Genomic DNA, 19,704 nt, shown 5'->3' on the forward strand with positions numbered 1-19,704 from the left:
GAAAAGAAAAAAGTGGACAGAAGTTGAAGAAAGATGATTAACTCTTGATTTTACAAAACTGTTTACGAATCTACTTTTGAGATGATTGAATTCAGGTGACTCACCAAAAACTTATAAAAAAAGCAGTGCTCTGCCTTACAAATTATTTACTGTTAAAAATAGTTCTTTCAAATTACTTTTAGTAATTTACAAAAACCTAAAAAACCGTGCACATAAAAATTTTTGAAGTTGAGATAAATAAACTCCGAAAGGATCATTAAGAGAAACATTTATCACAAAAAGTTTTAAGTCAGCCTGAATTCATTGTATAAAACTTCAGTTTCAAAAATATTTACCATAGAGCTTATTCACTCGCAACCTCAGTATTTTCTACTGGTTTACAAAGTGCAAGTCAACCAAGCACAGTGAGACACACGGACAGAGGAGCAAGAATCTCAAACTTTACTCAACAGCTGATTTGCTCTTACCAGCTGAGCCTTCCCCCCTCCCTTGAGGCTCCCCCCTCCACCCCCCACGGCCGCGTCCTGACACGTCTTCACCTGCTCAACAACCACAAAGTAAACAACCGGAGCCCACACAAAGTAATGGCTCCAACAAACCCCTGCAAAAACCACCCCTGGATCTTTGTTGAGATTATAAAAACAATCTCATGCAAATGCTGAGACGATTTTATTGTTGAATCAAAAAGGTATTCAGACCATTAATAACCTTTTTTAGGCTAGGATCTAAACTAATCAACTAGTCATTAACAACTTTTATGTTGAAGGTCATTGACACTTTACCAGCCATGAGATTTTCCCAGTTCTTTGCAGCATCAAAACCATTGCTATTAAACAGTTTGATACCTTTGATAGCAGTCAATTGGAGTTGTACTTACAGTAAAAATTGGAGATAGTAATTATTTATAAATTAAATTTATTAATAGTTATACAAATATTTCCCACTTCATTGTATTTTAATTACAATTTGGGTTAAAACAAAGCGCAAGTCATTAAATTTTCAAAACTAACTTGTATTATTTTAGTTTTTCACTTAAAAGATATTTTTTTAATGTAACGTTTAAAAAATAATGGGCATTTTCGGCTTATTGTCCAACAGAACTTTAAACCATTTAGAACTTAGATACAGCCTACAACTTAGAGCATATCTAGAGATTGGATGTTAAGTTTAGTCTCAAGATTCCAGAAGTGGTTTTATGCGGTTTTTGTGCATGGTTATAGAACATGCTTTAGTGTACTGAAGACAAATCACCATGGTAGTTTCAAGTTTGTGTTGCTTATAGATCTGAAATCAAATTTTTAATCAAGACAAAGCATTAGCGAATTAGACTAAACATAACTTGTGTAAAGTTGAAGCACATTGTCAATAAAACTGTTCAAAGAATGTACAGTATGTACCGTATTAAAAATTTATTTTCTAATAGTGATTTTTTTTTAAAGCTAATTAATTTGTGTAAATACTTTTACCCTAATCTTGGTGTCGTCATAAGGCAACTACTCAAGTACCGTTCTAGTACTATTCAACATTTATTTTAGTTGTCCTAAGGGTATAAGAAGTCTCGAGTCATCAATAAAGATAACAAATAGTTAATTTTCACACCCACACAGGATTATAACAAATATCAACAAAAAAATTAAAAACCAACATAAAACCCCAAGAGCAGAGGGAAAAAGTTGGTGGAAGTGCAGTCCAGACCAGTTTTTATGAAACTTGTTTTACAAATCGTTGCTATTTTGGCTATACCCTGGAATGTAATCCTTCCTGAATCCCCTTTGAAAGCAGGTCTTTGCAGTAGATAAGACAAATGTTGTAAAAAATATAGTTGTTGATTTGACAGGTAATGAATCATAATGGACCCATCCAACTTCAAAGAAAAAGACTCAGTAATGTCAAAGTGCAATCTAGGCCAAAGAGAACAATTTCAATAATGCAATTTTTATTTGTCTCCGCTTACCTATATTGGAAATAAGGAAAGGTATCAAAAACTTTTTGCAAGCTTAAACAGGTCTATCCAATGGATCACTTAAAACAAAACACGAGTCAACTGGGTGTTCAAAAAAGGTGGGGACATAATTTACGTAGTGATTTCTCGGGTCAAAATAAAGAGAAAATCAAGAGTAAAATTTTTCCAAGATCGCTTTGTTGACCAGATATTGCGATTTTGTTTTTTTTACATAACAATTTTTATCTTTGAATTTATTTAACCGATCTTTTAACTTTATTTAACTTGATATGTATGTTAAGGTAGAAGAGACTCAAGCTTAAAAAAATCATCTTCATTCAACTAAAAATTTCAAAATGGTGGCCATTTTAATGTTTTAAACTTAAATTACTAAAAAAGGCTGATTATATGAAATAATGTCAAGAACACTTTTATTTAGCAATATAAGTTTAAAACATTAATATTGCTGCCGTTTTGAAATTTTTATTTGAATGAAGATGAACTTTTTGCTAACACGAGTCTCTTCTTTTTCTACCTTAACATACATACCAACTTTCATAAAGATCGGTTGAAAAAATGTTTATGTAAAAAATACAAAATGGCGGATATCTGGTTAACGAAGTGATTCTGGAAAAAATGTTATTCTTGATTATCTCTTTATTTTGACCCAAGGAATCACTACGTAAATTATGTCCCCACCTTTTCCGAACACCCTTTATAGTGTAGGCTAATAAACAACACCAAAAATTGAGATCAGATAATCCAAATGCATTAACCAGGGAATATTACTACTACCCAGACACAAAAAAATCTACAGGCTGAAAACAACACTTAACCCATTACGTTTGTTTAAACCAACAAACACAAAACATATAGACTCACTGAATTAATTATTAACTTATCTCCTCAACACTAAACTTCTACGATTAAGCTTATACTTGAATTTTTATTGAACGATTGATAACCATGCTAAGCCGGTGTTCACCGGTGTTCTAAGCATTATTCATGCATGCTTCGAGTGCTTTGAGCACAAAACATGCAAAGTTATGTTACATTGTGCTGGGGTATCTGATGATGTTGTAATATGGAATAGTTTTATGAAATGTATATTTCCAAAGTTGTTTTGTTTTACGCTTGAAAACTAAGGGCAGGGTGAGAAAACTTATAATATATTGTACGTTAACTAACAGTAGTTCTCCTGGTTTGTCGTGTTGTACTCACCACTGAAGCGCCTCGCCCAGTTTGCCCTGCTAGACCACCCTGAGGACTCATCGCTTGGTTAGGATTGGCTGCAGGATTCTGCATCGGTTTATCATTGGGCGTCTGAATCACAAGGAACCCGCTCGATGGTAGCAGCTCAGGTTCCCTGGTGAGAGAAATGGGCTTTTAACTGTTGCAAATTTTCAAATTATTACCAAACAATCTTTTTTTTGTATAATTTTTGGACTAGTTGTTAGTGAAACAGACAACAATATTTGTGCAGGGTGAGTATTACGTGGAGAGTATTATGTGTTAAATACAAGAATAAAATGTGGTTCGGACTCCACTATAAACTGTAGGTCCCTTAGTTGCCATTGGCTGTATGCCCATACAGACTCCTTAGCTCCTTAGACTCAGCTGTTAATTAATGGCCCCATTAATTAACAGCTGAGTCTAAGAAACATGTCGGCCTTAGTCACTAACAAGACTACAAGATCGCACCACTTATCCTACACTCATCCTTCACTCATATCCGGGTTAAAATACACACATAGTGGCGTAATTGAAGTAATTGATTGAGAGATATTTTTTTTTTTAGATTAAAAATAATCATTACCCCAGCAAAATGCTACTGAATTTTACACGCTTTAATTTGGTGATTTTCTGATCATGCAAGCACTATAACCACTCAGCAATACAAAGGCTTAACAATACAAATGTATCTGGATTTGTTTTTAATCATCTTATTTTGGTATCTTGATTAGGTCTGAAATCGGAATTACATCTGGAGTCTCAAATCAAAGAGAGAGAAAGAAGAGAGGAGAATCAAAGTCAATCTACATATCATTGAACCTACATTGGATGTAGACAACATTGGCCCATTACTGATGAACAACTTACTTGTTGAGGCTCATGAGGTCCAGCTCACACTCGTCCTCTAGCCAGGAAGGCATCTCCAGCAGTAGAGAGATGTCCATCTCCTGTACCTCCCGAGGTGTGGCAAGAGCTAGCAGTCCCCCATTCACCTGTCGAAAGTCAAAGTCTTGCACATATTACATCTTTAAATGGACAATGTACATTAATTCAAGTTTTGTCCATAGATGAATCACAATGTAACACAATGTTCATTTCAAATAAAAAAAAAACAAAAAAAAACTTTACTAAAAAAATGAAAGAACCTTAAAATAAATATGTACAATTAAAAAATAAATTTAAGCTTACAAATGGAAGAAGGAACACAAATCTGGTTGGTTATTAGCAAAATATAATATAAATATATACTGCAGAAAATATTATTTTAACAACGAAAAACAGAGAATTGTTGTTTTATTTGCATCATTCACTTATTAATCATCAAGGAAAAAATCTTCAATGCAGTAATAAGACCTTATCAGGGCTGTGCGAATCCAGAAATTTTGGTTCGAATCCGAATCCGAATCATAGCTGTACATATTTTATCGAATCCGGATCGAATCCGAATATTTTAATTAATCCCGAGTCGAATCTGGGTCGAATCCGAATCTCAAATTTACAGCCATTATCGAACCCGGATCGAATCCGAATCTGAAATTTAAAGCTGTTATCGAATCCGAATATTTAAACCTGTTCAGAGTCAAATCCGAATCCGAGGAAAGTCAGCAGTACCAATTTTCACATTTTTAGACCACATTTTCTGGGGCTGAAATAACTTAGGGAATTGCTTAAAAAAATTCTTTAAATGGGCCAAATAAAAAAGTTATAAAATTTAGGCCTACCTATTTGAAGTTTTGAAACTAAAAAATTGGGCATTAGTTAGGCCTACCACCTAGGCCTAAGTTACTCGCTAAAAGTGATGGACTACCAATTTGTGTAGTCTAAAACATAGGCCCAGCCTATTATACACTTCGGTGTTCATCCTCCAAACAAGCCTATGTCTGCATTACTATTACAAGTAACAACTAACACTGTGAGGTTAAGTTTACTGATAGCCAAGATAGGGTTCAAATGCGACCTAACACTAATGTGCCTAAAGCCTAACACCAAGTTGGTCAGGTTCCTAACATGAACCAGTCAACAGCAAATCGGAGTGCACAAGTAGTTTTTTAGTGTCTAAAAAATTATATTGAAAATTATATTCAATCAGAATCTAGTAAATTTGAATATCGAATCCCAACTCGGATCTATTTCCAAGAAATTCGAATATCGAATCCGAACCCGGATCTCTTACCAGTAAATTTGAATATCGATTCCGAATCCGAATCCAGTTAGAAACAGTAGATTCATTCTCGAATCCGAATCGAATCTTTAAAAAGATTCGGATTCGATTCGTTTTTCGAACTATTCGCACAGCCCTGGACCTTATCGATAACAAATTCGTGATTTTTTTATATTGTTGAAGGTAGGTTTCTTGGTTATCACTTTTTGAACTATAGTTTTAAAAACTTTTATCTCGTGTAGGTTGTTCTGTTTACATACAGAATATGAAAATACTCTACTGATCTCCGGTACTATCAATAAAAATAAAAATATACTAGAATGATTGGGAGGAGGTAAACTGGAGCCTTTGGCTGGCGCGCCAGTGAGGTCGTGGTGCGAAATGTTTGCCTTGACTGTAAAATTACTGTACTCTTTCTTACCCTACCTTATTCCAACACGCTTGGTAAAACCAAAGTTTGAATCACTACTGTAGCCTTTACAGTCTAACCTTGATATAACGAACCTCGATATAACGAATTCCTTGATATAACAAATTTTTTTCAATCCCCTAGAACTCTCCATAAGACACAATGTATATTTTACCTCTACATAACGAACAAACCATAACAAAGACCTTGATTTAACAAATTTTTCGTGATTTCGGCTAAAATAAGACAACTCAATATAGCGAATTTATCATTGTCAGAACCTCTACATTGCGAATTTAACCTCTACATAACGAATTGTCTACGTCTTTCCCTCGATATAACAAATCCCCCACCCAATTATTGTTTTGGGAAAATCTGTTTCTTTATCAAATGAAATAGAAAGGTCACGTCATCGCTTGCGCTAACATTCGTCTGCTCCGTTTTACATCTTTGTCTGCTGTCGCTGCGCGCGCTATGTTGCAACTTGCAACTGAGAACTGATTTCATTCACTGAGGGAGGACTGAAGACGACGTAATGTTTAGTAAGCTGTGATTGGGCGATACGGGATAACTATGGTGAATTGTACAATTTTTGGATAAAGAGAAACCTAAGAAAGAATATAAAAACAAAACCAAAGAGAAAGAATAGCAACATCGTTATTTTAACATTCCTTTAACGAGTTTTTTTATTATCCTTAATTTGGCTATGATTATACACTTTTATGGTTATTATTGACATTCCTCTGTTGTGATAAATCAGTACTGTAATGTAAGTAGCCTACCGGCCTATCGCGAGCAGTAGCTTACTAAACTCTACTGTAGGCCTATTGTTTTGTTCTTTACGTGGTTTATGACTACGCAATACAGCGTTTGGCTAGGTTTTAGGAGGGTTAGAACAAGCTGTGATTTTAAACTTACAGTTTTTAACCTGTACCAAGGTCAATGCCATTGTCATGATTGCGCAATATTCAAGATCCCTCACCTTTATTATGCCGGATAATTTAGGTTCTACTGTACAATGTAAACACTACTGTAAAGTATTGAAGCCTATGCTACTTTAATTGTATTTTAATGAGGTCAAATCCCGACCTATATTGACCGACGCTGGTTCTGAACCTCGACTTAGCGAAATTCCTGCAAACCTAACCTCTATATAACGAACCTCGTTTTAACAAAATCCTTGATATAACGAATATTCAGTTCGGTTCCTTCAGATTCGTTATACTGAGGTTGGACTGTATATGATATGGGGTGCAAGTAATGTTTTCTGAGGTCAGCTACTAGGTCTCAAAGTTAGGTTTGGTTAGGTTAGGTTAGGTTAGAGTAGGTTAGGAATACCAATGTTTTAATTGGATCCTCAGCTTTGAACTCAAAAGAAAATCAAATATGATAACGCACTTTATGTTAATTTCCGTAGTGGTACAACTTTAAGCGGTGTTTAATTTTTCATGAGATTTACTTTCTAAAGATAATTTGTGGAATAGTGTTTTGATAACTGAATGGGTTGCTGTAATTTATTAAAAGTATGTTACCTCAAATTAATACTTACACTTCATTACACAATTTAACTCTAACTAGTCGCTGAATCTCAATTGATCAGTGAATATAAATCAAATGTATATAATACGCAGCACGAAGGGATTAGGCCTAATAAAAAGAGTAGAGTCAAGGCAAAAACTTCGCACCACAACCTCCCAGTGCGTCAGCCAAGGGGGAGCACTTTACCTACACCCAAGTGATTGTGTTGGTGACATAACTGTACCAATTTACTGTACTGTAGAAATATGAAGCATCCCTTATGTAGGGAGTACTACCTAGATTTATTTTCAAGGGTTTAAATAAGCAAGGATATTTAGTTCCGAGGTAAAATAGGTGAAATCCAACTATTAAATAACCCGTCTAGAACAAAAAGTGTCATTATCGTTTCCCAAACATACAAAAATTGTTTACAACTGCTAGGTCAACTCACGTTGTTGAGACAGAAGGCAGTGATAGAGTCCTGCTCCTTGTGTATGATCCTGACAGGCTCGGGTAGATGCACGTCCTGTCCCACACGATCCGTCACATCCAAAATGCTTGGTGGACTGCGTCGCTTGCCAAACACGCACCGGATGAACAACTCTTGTACCGGCTCCTGGCGCACCAGGAAACTCCACAGTCGACGTGCCGGTGCAGCAGACCAGTGCCGGGGGCTGTAACATGTATTAGTATAATTTTGTGGTTTTGCTACACGATATGTTAAAATTCTCCTCAATGTATTATCAAGTTATGTAGTGTATTGAGCTTCCTCAACCACATAAAACAAATTAAATAAATACAATCTAAACTAATTGTTCATTATGGTATTATAACCTTTGGATCACCAATAAATATTGATGACCAATAAGTAGTCCCTCAAGTTGAATTAAGTACCAGTTTTCCAGTGCTAGATTGGTGACATTCTCGGGATGTACAAGAACATTTATATGAATATATCTAAAGAATTGAAGTTGACTACAATAGTCACACATATGTGTACAACCTAAGGATGGCACCAATTCAGCACTGAAACTAGTTGCTTAGTGTAATTTTAAGGATTACAATAATCAGGTATTTACACATCAAAATGTGAAAGTTTGTGTGTTTGTTTGAAGTTCAATCACGCAATAACTACTGGACGGATTGAGCTGAAATTTAGCATGATGATAGCTCACATTCCCGATTAACCGAAAATCGGGAAGGAAATAAAAATCCCGTCCCGTCCCGTCCCGAACTAAAAGTTCAATCCCGTCCATCCCTATTAAAAAGTTATAAGATTTACCAAAAGGGTACAGCACTATTATTATTTTGCATTTATGAAAACGGCTAATTTGAACTAAGCAGCAACAAAAAACTGTGATACGCAATGAGAACTGTCAAAGTAGGATTATTTACAGTTATGTTTATGTTTTTATTTTATGAATAATTTGTGATATTTTGCGAATTTTTATATAATTTATTTTTCTCTATAATTTAGGTGAAGTGGTAAAACATTATGGCTATGGTAGTTGTGTAATACTATAGTATACTGTAAATTTGAAGAAGAAATTTTATCGAACTGTGTCCTCCCCCATTGCAAGCGCAAAGCTTGAGTAGGCCTATCTACAACTGCAATAAGCATTTTATACTTATATGCCAACCCCGTACGAAGGACGGGTACTCTGCTAGTCTATATATAAAGCCAAAAGTACCCATGAACTTTTGGGAAAACTACAAGTCACACCCCCATAAACCATATACTTAAAATGTTCATCATGGCGAGAAACCTTGCGCAACACTATCCATTATTTCATAAATTGCGCTTTAAGGTCGTAGTTCCTTTCTAAAGGGAACTTTCCATATACCTATACCTAATGTTAAAATACCTCAGCTGTACTTATTATTTTGTATTATTCTTTTTTGTTTATTTCAGCTCAACCTAACCAATCAATAATGTTATTAATACTTATGAAGTCAAACGGGGTGAAGCCAGTGGGTAACAGCTAGTTTTTGAATAAAATCGGACAGCTTTATGCTATTTTATATGAGCATACATACATAAATTTCAAAACATTGGTATTGTTTACTTAACAGTCAGATTGTAAGTTCATGGAGCACACAAGACAATAGAACTTCCAAGTTTTACTCTTTGATAACAAACGCTAGCGTTTGCATCATTAATGAAAGATTGGCATCGAGTCCTTCAATTACGAATTTCCATACCAGCACTGAATGTAAAGTTACAAACGATTTAATTTGAATCCTTATTGTATTAATTTTGTCATTTTAACTTTTAAATACAAATTAAAATAGCAGTAACTGAGAAAATTATGAGCTTTTAACTATTAAAAACCCCTACTTTGTAGAAGAAAAGTTTTAAAGTCCTAGCATGAATATTGAATAGGTAGCAATACTAGCAATATGAAATAAGACAATACACTCAATGATTTATGGCAAGACATTATGATACAAAAAACCAAATTCTAAAATTAGCGTATGACCAAACTAAAATGAAACTAGTTTTAGGAAGGAACAAAAATGACAATGAATAGTGACAATAATGATGAAATCATGATTGATTAATGTATCACACATGAGCAGAATGTGTGTAAGGCTTGAAACAAAAACTATGAAACACAACTAAATCACAGTACACAACATTCCATAACAATGAAGTTGAATGAGTGATAACTGTATTAATTGTGTACTTTGAAAACAATAAGACAAAAAATAAACATAAATCCTTCCCAAACATTAAAAATGGTCAAATAATTATTACAAAACATATTTGCTGCAAAAAAGAACCATAGAGTGTATAGTTCTAGTGTCTGGATTAGTATACTTACTTGATTGAAAGTTTTTTTTACTCCATTGCACTTGAACATAATATAAAGTAACATTTTTTGTGCTTATCTCTAAAAAAAAATTATTCATAACAATTTTTTTACCAAAAGGATTATTTGATACAAAAATGTTCACTCATTAAAAAAACATAACCACACATCGATATTCACAGTACCAAGTGTGAATATTTTCCAAACAATCTCAAAAAGACTTACCTAACAAAAAGGGGAATAATGCATTTTTCTTTTGGCGAATGAACTCTAAAAAAAACATTTGTTACTTTGCAAACTATACAACTACAGCATACGTATTAAGCCTGAATAAGGAGTCTACTCCAACCAAATCAATAATATAGAATCTGAATGGATGTTTAAAATAAATTTGACCAAAGACCATCTAAAAAACTCACCATTTGACAGAAGGGTCTGTATCAAGATCACTAGAGTAAAGAGTAAATGTGAATTATAAAAGAATAATTAAATATATAGCTAAGTTTACAAAATTAAGGTTTTGTGCTGGATGAACTGTGTGGTATATTGCAAGATATAATATAATTGAAGATCCTTAATTTAAGGAACATAAAATAAAAGAGCGGACAATTATCTGGTTTAAAAAGTCACAAGTATACCGGGACATGGACTACAAATTTCACTATTCCTTCACTGGAGGAATTTGTAATTGACTAAAAAATAATGTGTAGATAATACTGGATTAATATTGTTTTTTTTTCAGTCTTTCCTCCAAATGCTGAAAATGGATTTGAGTGGCCACATAGGTAAGGTAGGTTAAGTCCTTCAAATTTTAGGATGCTAAGCTCAAGCCCGAAACTGTTTTAAACATTACTTTGGCTAGGCCTAGAGGACAACAGCTTAAAAACATAGCTGAAACCATAGGTGATTGGCACGACTTGATCCAGGCACCTCAGGGATAGAAGCCCACGATTTACCGATATATGTGATAATAAAGGTAAATCAGTAATTTGTTTCCTTCTCTGATAAGACTAGACTGCGTTATTTAAGAGATTATGCAGACGAAGCTTAACAATTTTTACGTGAACAATATGTTCTCATCATACTATGTAGAAAGAGCGAAAAAGTAAAAACACACTGAGAACTGTACAATTGTCAAACATAAGTAAAAACAATAGTCAATGGTAAAAACAAAATCTTTAAAAAAATGACAAATGATACTAGTGCAGAGTATAAATTGTGTTATCCTAAATTTGTGTGTTACCATTTGTTTTTTTTTAAAGCTTATGTTTGACCACTATGTACAGTTGTCTATGTAATATTTTATTGTTATGTTCCAGCTTTGGCTGGTTTTGTGTGCTCATATTGTTACGTGCCCAAAGCTTACATTTCAGATCGTAAACATTGTAACCTTGTTTTTTTAGAAAATGTGTGCAATAATCTCTTGAATATGACTAGGCTAGTGAGAGGTGGGAGGTGGGAGGTGGTATATACTGACTGGAAGGGTGTGTTGTTCTTGTCCAGTAGTGAGCGGTACTTGTTGATGGGTGGCCCAGTAGTTGCAGTCTCTACGTAGCAGCCAGGTATGTAGTCTGCTGGGGGAGGACCTCTAGACTCCAGCTCTGACTTGAGCACCTCCTCCCACTGACTGACAACCCGCAACACACCGTGGATCAGAGGAGAACTCACCGGCAACTCTGTGAACAAACAATAAACTTACACATTGGCACTGAGCTATACATTGAATAAGAAAGGGATACACAGTTTCAGGTAGTTGACAGCACACAAAATGTTCACAGCACAATTAAATTGATATTTCACCCTTACACAGAGGCTTCATCAGAAAAGGAAGTAGTAGAGTTGCACTTAAAAGACTGTCTACAAAATTGAGTGCAAACTCTTTGTGTGCTTTTAATTGCCTGGAACTCTTTTCTTGGGTCATTTAGTTTAGCATCCATTCCTCCACTACTCAATGTATTGATAAACTTGTGTTTAAGGGAAATAGTTATTTGTGCAACTAGTGAGAAAAGTGAGCAATTGACTCACTCGAGAGAAACCCTTACTCACGAGCCGTAGGCGAGTGAGGAATGGTTTCTCGAGTGAGGCAATTGTACTTTGCACTCGAGTTGCACATTATACTTTTCCTACAGTTACCATAAAACAAATAAATTTGTGAAGAAACATAACCTTATTTTTCACAGAAGTGAACTTTTAATATAACATTTAATGTGAAGTTACAAATACAACAGTACAACAGCTGACCAGCTGATTTACAGCCAGTGCTGGCAACGTATTTCGCGCGCATACGACGTTGCCTGCATGTTACGCGCTCACTATTCCGTGCCTTCACGTTGCAAATCTGGAGTGAGACAAAGTAATTAGAGTGAGACAATGTTAACATTGTCTCACTGATGAGCGAATTGGCCACTTTGCTTTCTCAAATCAGTGAGAGAACATGTACATTGTTAGGTAACTGTAGGAAAATTAAGTTTACAACCCTTTAGTATTACAAAACTATTAAATAGCTCGAAGATGACAACATAGAGTGCCTGCATACCACTTAGAATGAAAATCAAACAATTGTGATATCTAGCTCTGTACTCCTCTATAAACACAAACAATGTTATGTGGTGGACCAATGCTTCTACGTGTCAAAACAAATGTTACTGTTAGATCAGAGAATCATAAGCTCTTCTGAGCAGCCCAACCATTTATTGAAATTAAGGGATCTATTAGACTCAATCTCAACCAATTGGCCAGAATTCTACCAAATTGCCCTTTAAAATTTCTTCTAGACCGACAGGAAGAGAAAGTTCAACCTGGACTCACCTTGTAGTTCTATACCGGCCACATTGAGGAAGTCCTGCAGTTGACATTGCACCAGTTTGACCACGGCCAGCCTCATGACACACCACGAGTACGACGCAGGGTTGGAGTGTTCAGTGTTGTCCTTGGGTGGTGCTGGTGGCTTGTCTCTGATACTGTCTCCTTCAAACACATTGTCCTCCTCCTCCTCCTCACTCAAATCACTCACTGCACTGTCCGCACTGTCGTAGTCCACGTCCGCCGCCTCGTCTGGCAGTATCGGCTAAAATGGGGATGAGACTTACAAATTTGTATTGTCTTGTACATTGCTTTCTGAAATTAATGTGTAAAAAAGCTGTTAAGTTAGGTAACTAAATGCAGGGGTCATCTGAAAACGTGAGGTATTTCCTTAACTCCCGAAACGTACGGAAGTCAATCCTAAACCACTCGATAGGATAATTAATTGTAGAATAAGGGGAATAGTTGCTGGCTTACTTTAAAGAAGCACAGGTAGAACATAGAACATATAGTTTATTGTTGTCTTAGGACGCTAGACACGAGCCCAGAAATTGTTTTCACATTACTTCAGGCTAGACCGCCTGGTGTCTTTATTTTGATTTGAGTGTTTTTCATTAACACTCAGTTAAAATCCATTAGTGACTTGTCGGAATTTGAACCCGGGATCTCAGGGACCGAAATCCCGCGCTCTAACCACTAGACAAAAAAAAAACCACCAAATGCTCGCTCCCCCATAGAACATATAGTAGAGACGCTGAACACAAAACCTCTTTTGTAAACTCTCTTCACTCTCCGAACAAATTGACAAAGTCCTGGGAACAAAATATTGTGTGTTCAGAGTCTTTTCTGTATGTTATATGGCCTATCTGCACTACTTTAAGGTAAGCCTAGAGCTGATATCCTCCTAATTCTACAATTCAAAATCCTGGCCTTGAGCCTTTCCTTGATTAACACTATTGATAGGATACGTTCATCTATTTTTCTTCAAATAAAAAAAATTATCTTACAATTAACTTTAAAACTAGTGATGGGTCGGTTGCTTATATTATCGGTTCAGTTTCGGTTCAGTTTTTATTAAAATTTGTTTCTCGGTTTTCAGTTTTTTGGGGTTTTCCCTTAAATCACAGCTAATTTAAATACAATTTTTCTCTCTACTCATGCAAAGATACTAAAAAAACCAACGTAAAAAAGGTATTTATACATCAATCACACAAACAGAGCAATGACAAACCTTGCTCAAGAAGTATGAGACCATAGACATCTCTGGAGGTACAAACTGTTCCCTGTAGGTAGGTTTGTCCTCCTTCATGGTTGGTGAGCCGGACTGTGAGGCAAACTGTCCTAGCAGCTTCATGTTGAGCAACATCCGCTGTTTAATGAGTCCTGGCGACCACAATTCTTCCTTGGAGCTGGTGGACTCTGTCCGCTCAATGATGCTCTTCTGTAACACAAAGTGTGCAATTGTTGAGCAAATCTCAATACCAAAACCATGTTTTTATAGTTTTGCCTAATTTCTGAATGGATTGGTTATACTGCCACAACCCATGTTTTCATCTCCTTCCATAAAGTATTTTTGAGGTAATGGCATGTTTTTCAAGTAATGAATAAAATTATGCAGCAATAACAAATTCTAACTTGACAGTTTAAGTTTAAACCCTTCTAATTGCAACAAAAACGTCTTCGTAAATAACACAACGTGGTCATAAATAACTACCATATAAAAGGTAAATAAAAATCTAACAAGTAACAACAAAATCAAAAGGAAAATGTTTTATAACTAAAGGTATACCAGCCTGATATTTTCAGTAAAGCCAAAATTGAGGTAATATCGTGATAGTGATCCATCTCCCGAGGTCGTGGAGACATTATCATTGTCTTCTGAGATCACTGCAAAATCCTGAATATCTTCCTCGATCACGGGAACAAAATCAATGTCTTTCATTGTCGCAGAAAAATTCTGAACATCACTCAGCGGTAACATAATCACCATCATTGTATCCATCGGTTGCGAAAAAGTTATCAACGTCTGCCGCGACCATGGCAAAATAATACTAAACATCTCCCACGGTTATGAAGACATTATCATCGTCTTAGGAAATAGTGAAAAAATTCTGATCATCTCCTGCGGTTGTGTAGAAATTATTATCGTCACCCGGGGTCTTGTGGACATCATTATCGTCTCCCACGATTGCGTCAAATTCATTAACATTTTCAACCTTGTAGACATTATCCTCGTCTTCAGCGATCAGGGCAAAATTCTGATTATCTCCAGCAGCTGCAATTAAGGACTCCCGCGATCAGGAAAACGTCATCATCGTCTTGTGCGATCGCGGCAATAGCAGTAATTATCCAATCGTGTGGGCATGACTGGTATCGGTATCGGAATAGACTTTTGGCAATACCGACCAATGTCAAAGTATCGGTGGTATTAAGAATCGGCATCGAGAATCAACACATCCCTATATCTATTGTATAGTTGTATTTTATGTAAGTTCTTTCAGGGTTACATGAGAGAAAAGACAACTACAGTCTATTGTATTAGTCTAGATAAAAATTCAACCAGTTTGTAAACTCATGATGAATCTTGCTTGTAAAAAAGTAAATAACAGTAGTTTGTTAAGAGTCATAGTACCCCAAAAGATGGTAGACTCATCACATACATTTTTCTCTGTAAATTGTGTGTGAGTGCATTATGACATGACACAATAAAAAAGTTAAGTTTAATCAAATCAAAACATTAAGAGTTGACAGGAATGTTTAAGCAGTACTAATGCAACATTGTTATGTAGCTAAATCATATTGTGGTATCTGGTTTCAAAAGGAATCGTGCCTGTTTCTAGTCCAGTTGTTTTACGTGCATTCTACCCAATAACGTTAGGTCTACGTGTATTCTGTTGTGCGTGTGTTGTGTGTTGTTTACGTTAGTTTAACGTGTATTGTGTGTCTTGCTTTGTCTCTTGTAAACAAACTATTTCTCTAAGTTAACACTTGAGAAGGGAATGTTGTATCCAATCACTCACAAAACACATGCAGCCACACATAGCTAGATCATAAGTGTGCCAGACTATTAAAATTCTACTGTTTCTTCAAGTACTCCTTGAAAGTAACCTTATTTATTTACACAATTTCTTGTAGACCACCAACCTGAATAGAGTTGCTCTGAGCGACCCGGAGCAGTTTCTTCACTCCACCACCAAACAGTGCAGCCCAGGTGTGCTCTGAGTAGCGCTGCCCCATCAGACGGTACAATATGTGACAGTCACACGTGGCGACCGAGTACACTATCAGACTCATGTAGGACGCCACAAACGCCTCACACAGCAACACATTGAGACGGGGCGTGTCCTCGTCCTTCTCACGTGCTAGCAACGCCCTTAGGTTCGTCACACCTGTGAAACATCAACTGATTTAAACAAAGGTTATCTGATAAAAAGATAGGCCATTTGCCAGGAATTATTAATAATGATTATCAACAAAATTAGAAAATTGTCAGGTGTGTTTGGAGTTCTTCACTTCTGATTTCATACAAGATCAACAATTACAAAAACATATGATTGACTTTGTAAGTAGTTGACAGCTCGCTTAATAAGTGTTACCAAGTATATTGTTTCTCTTATTGGAGTAAAAGAAAAGAAATTTGGGGGCTACAAAGGTGTCAGATTACCAAAAATGTTGGATTATTATAACTGGGTTTTCTTAAAGAATGAAATAAAAATAAAATATTACCATTATTTGTTAATGCAGCATTTAATTATCAAGCATTTGGAACAGTACAAATCGGAATGGAGTTATCAAAAAGTACTAATTAGTACATTTATTACGACTAGGATGCCCAATATAAAATAAGGGAGAGAAGTCTATGTTATTTTCCCAACTAGGTGGATAAGAGAAAGGGTTCATGATTTAATTAAGACGATATTGATTTTATTACAAGATATGAATTATCAAAACGTTTTGTCTTTTTCTTTAGGTAATCCCACAAGGTTTTTAGTAAAGGAGTGTCTCTATAGCCATGTGATCAGCGATCGTGTTGAACTGATTGTTATCAAGAGCAACTGTGTTATCCCGGATGAAAAGAGTTTTTTCCACCAACATTATCAAATTACTTTTTTCATTTTTCAAAACAATTAGGTAACCTTTTCCTTTTCCCGGTTTTGGATAACCCTAACCCTACGCTCAAACAATTGTTTTGCGTTCGGTCAGATGTAAGGACAATAACTGAACCTAAATTGTAGGGATGGACGGGTCCCGAAATTTCGGGAATTTATCGGGAAAAAAATATTCCCGATTATCGGGACGGGATTACATTCGACTCGGGAATTTTTCGGGACGGGATTTGGTCCGATCATTGGCGATTTTTCCGCTTCGCGAGTGCCGATAACGCCGTTATTGCGAGCGATAGGTCCACAAACGCAGGAGACGAAGTCATTTCGACGATTACGCCGTTACCGCGGAGTCATGACGACGATCGCGCCATGGCCGCGATTATTGGACCGACGATCGCACCGTGACCGCGAGTCATAACGACGATCGGGCTGTGACCGCGGAGTCATACCGACAGTCACGCCGTGACCGCGGAGTCATAACGACGATCGCGCCGTGACCGCAAAGTCCTACCGACGATCGCGCTGTGACCACGAGTCATACCGACGATCACGCCGTGACCGCAAGTAATACCGACGATCACGACGTGACCGCGGAGTCCTACCGACGATAACCCCGTGACCGCGGAGTCATACCGACGATCGCGCCGTGACCGCAAGTCATACCGACGATCGCGCCGTGACCGCGAGTCATACCGACGATTGCGCTGTGACCGCGAGTCATGACGACGATCGCACCGTGACCGTGGAGTCATACCGACGATAACCCCGTGACCGCGAGTCATGACGACGATCGCGCCGTGACCGTGGAGTCATACCGACGATAACCCCGTGACCGCGAGTCATGACGACGATCGCGCCGTGACCACGAGTCATGACGACGATCGCGCCGTAACCGCGAGTCATGCTGACGATCGCGCCGTGACCGCGAGTCATACCGACGATCGCGCCGTGACCGCGAGTCATACCGACGATCGCGCCGTGACCGTGGAGTCATACCGACGATCGCGCCGTGACCGCGGAGTCATACCGACGATCGCGCCGTGACCGCGAAGTCATACCGACGATCGCGCCGTGACCCGCGAGTCACAAGTTTCTATAGGTACCTGTAAATTGTTACCCATTTTTTTGTTTTTATAGATCAGCGCCACAAATGGTAAAAATTGATTTCGTATGTCTTTTTTGGTAACTGCAATACAGTACTTTCTTTTTATGCACAGAAAAAAATCCCGTCTCGTCCCGTCCCGAAAATCGGGAAGGAAATAAAAATCCCGTCCCGTCCCGTCCCGAACTAAAAATTCAATCCCGTCCATCCCTACTAAATTGTCATTATTCTGCAAGTATTTATAGAAAATCATTATTTTGATGTTGTCTTTATTATGTCTCTTTTTTGTAACTCTTTTTTCCTCCAGTTTTTTCACTACTTTGAATGTACTAAACTGGTTAGTTAACAAACAGAAATCTTGAACTTTCCTGTAAAAATTAGATTTTGAGTCTTGACTCAACAGCACAACTTAATGAATTTGTTCCTCAATTGAATCTGTTTTTTCAACATTGCTTTGACTTTATTTACTCATGTTAATTGTTTTGCCATTTATTCTTATTTTCTGTTGTTATTTTGTTCTTGTTGCTCAGAATCTATTGTATTCTTGTAATCTTGCCGTCTACAGTTTTGTTTTCACTACCTCATAAACACTGATTTATTTTCTAGGTTATGTTTTGCTCCCATAACAGCCCGGTATTATGACAGTTCACTGCCACCTGGACTTTACTCTAAAATCTCGTTTATAAAACCAGCATTAGTTTTGACGCGTTTTGTTCGTGAAACCAGACTTCCTTAACTGTGGTTTAAATCATCAGTTAGTTTTAACCGAAGATTAACTAAACCACCATTAGCGTGAATTTTGTGAAATCGGGCCTAAGTGTTTCTAAACTTGATTACAGTCATGATTTCCAAAAGATTCCTAATGAATTCCAAAATATTGGGGAGTAATTAAAACTCTGTCACAATGAACCTATCCCATGAAATTAAAATGTATTCTTCCCCACCTCATCCTTAATAACTAAACTAGGTACCAAACTTTCTAAGAATATAAAAATTATCTGGAAAAATGACTCATTATACTGTGCCGACAAGATATGAATGCATATTACCAGGCCACTTGGATGGTTGGGTGCTGACGGTGACTGGTTCGTCTGTGCTGTATCTACGCTTGCGACTGCTGGCAATCAGGTGACTACTGGAGTTGACACACGACAAGTTCTCTACTCCAGCGACCCCGCAGAACCTGGGGAACACAGTAATGTATGATAATGTTATTGATAGGGATGGACGGGATTGTACTTTTAGTTAAGGGTGTGATTTTCATTTTCATCCTGATTTTTAGGACGGGGGGGGAGATTTTTCTTTCCCTGCAACAAGGGTAACTTTAGTTTGTTTAAATTATCTTGAGTACAAAATCTTGCAAATGGCAAAATAATGAAAAAAAAATATATAGTCTTAATGACTATATTGTATTGATAATAGGTAATAATGCAAACTGCTAAGGACAAACAGGTATTTAAGCCAACTATCACTGGATTTTTTAAAAATATGAGGGGATTTTAGACCATGTAACTACCAATATGAAAGCAGTTTTAGCTGTCGTAATCATGAATTGTGTAACCCATATTAATCAATATTCCCAAAGTCAACAAGACTACAATTTTTAATTTCGCCCAGA

The 19,704-nt window shown here is 36.7% G+C and overlaps 1 protein-coding gene across 6 annotated transcripts in view; it reads right to left on the minus strand.

Annotated features, from left to right (window-relative positions):
• LOC129002602 (dmX-like protein 2) overlaps positions 1-19,704 on the minus strand; it is a 177,984-nt gene that overhangs the window by 18,504 nt on the left and 139,776 nt on the right. For 4 of the 6 annotated variants that reach the window (XM_054430531.1, XM_054430529.1, XM_054430533.1 and 1 more), the window contains 9 exons: positions 19,136-19,269; positions 16,023-16,267; positions 14,110-14,319; positions 12,885-13,143; positions 11,554-11,752; positions 10,302-10,346; positions 7,715-7,937; positions 4,043-4,167; positions 3,164-3,308 (listed from right to left, as the gene is read on the minus strand). In XM_054430531.1, coding sequence (XP_054286506.1) covers positions 3,164-3,308; positions 4,043-4,167; positions 7,715-7,937; positions 10,302-10,346; positions 11,554-11,752; positions 12,885-13,143; positions 14,110-14,319; positions 16,023-16,267; positions 19,136-19,269 — 1,585 coding nt within the window. The remainder of the gene's footprint in view (positions 1-3,163; positions 3,309-4,042; positions 4,168-7,714; positions 7,938-10,301; positions 10,347-11,553; positions 11,753-12,884; positions 13,144-14,109; positions 14,320-16,022; positions 16,268-19,135; positions 19,270-19,704) is intronic. The other 2 variants (XM_054430534.1, XM_054430532.1) reach the window with 1 other exon arrangement.

The sequence above is a fragment of the Macrosteles quadrilineatus genome, unplaced genomic scaffold (assembly GCF_028750875.1).
Source record: "Macrosteles quadrilineatus isolate MER2022 unplaced genomic scaffold, UCM_ALF_1.0 Scaffold_9__3_contigs__length_116548681, whole genome shotgun sequence".
Classification (NCBI taxonomy): domain Eukaryota; kingdom Metazoa; phylum Arthropoda; class Insecta; order Hemiptera; family Cicadellidae; genus Macrosteles; species Macrosteles quadrilineatus.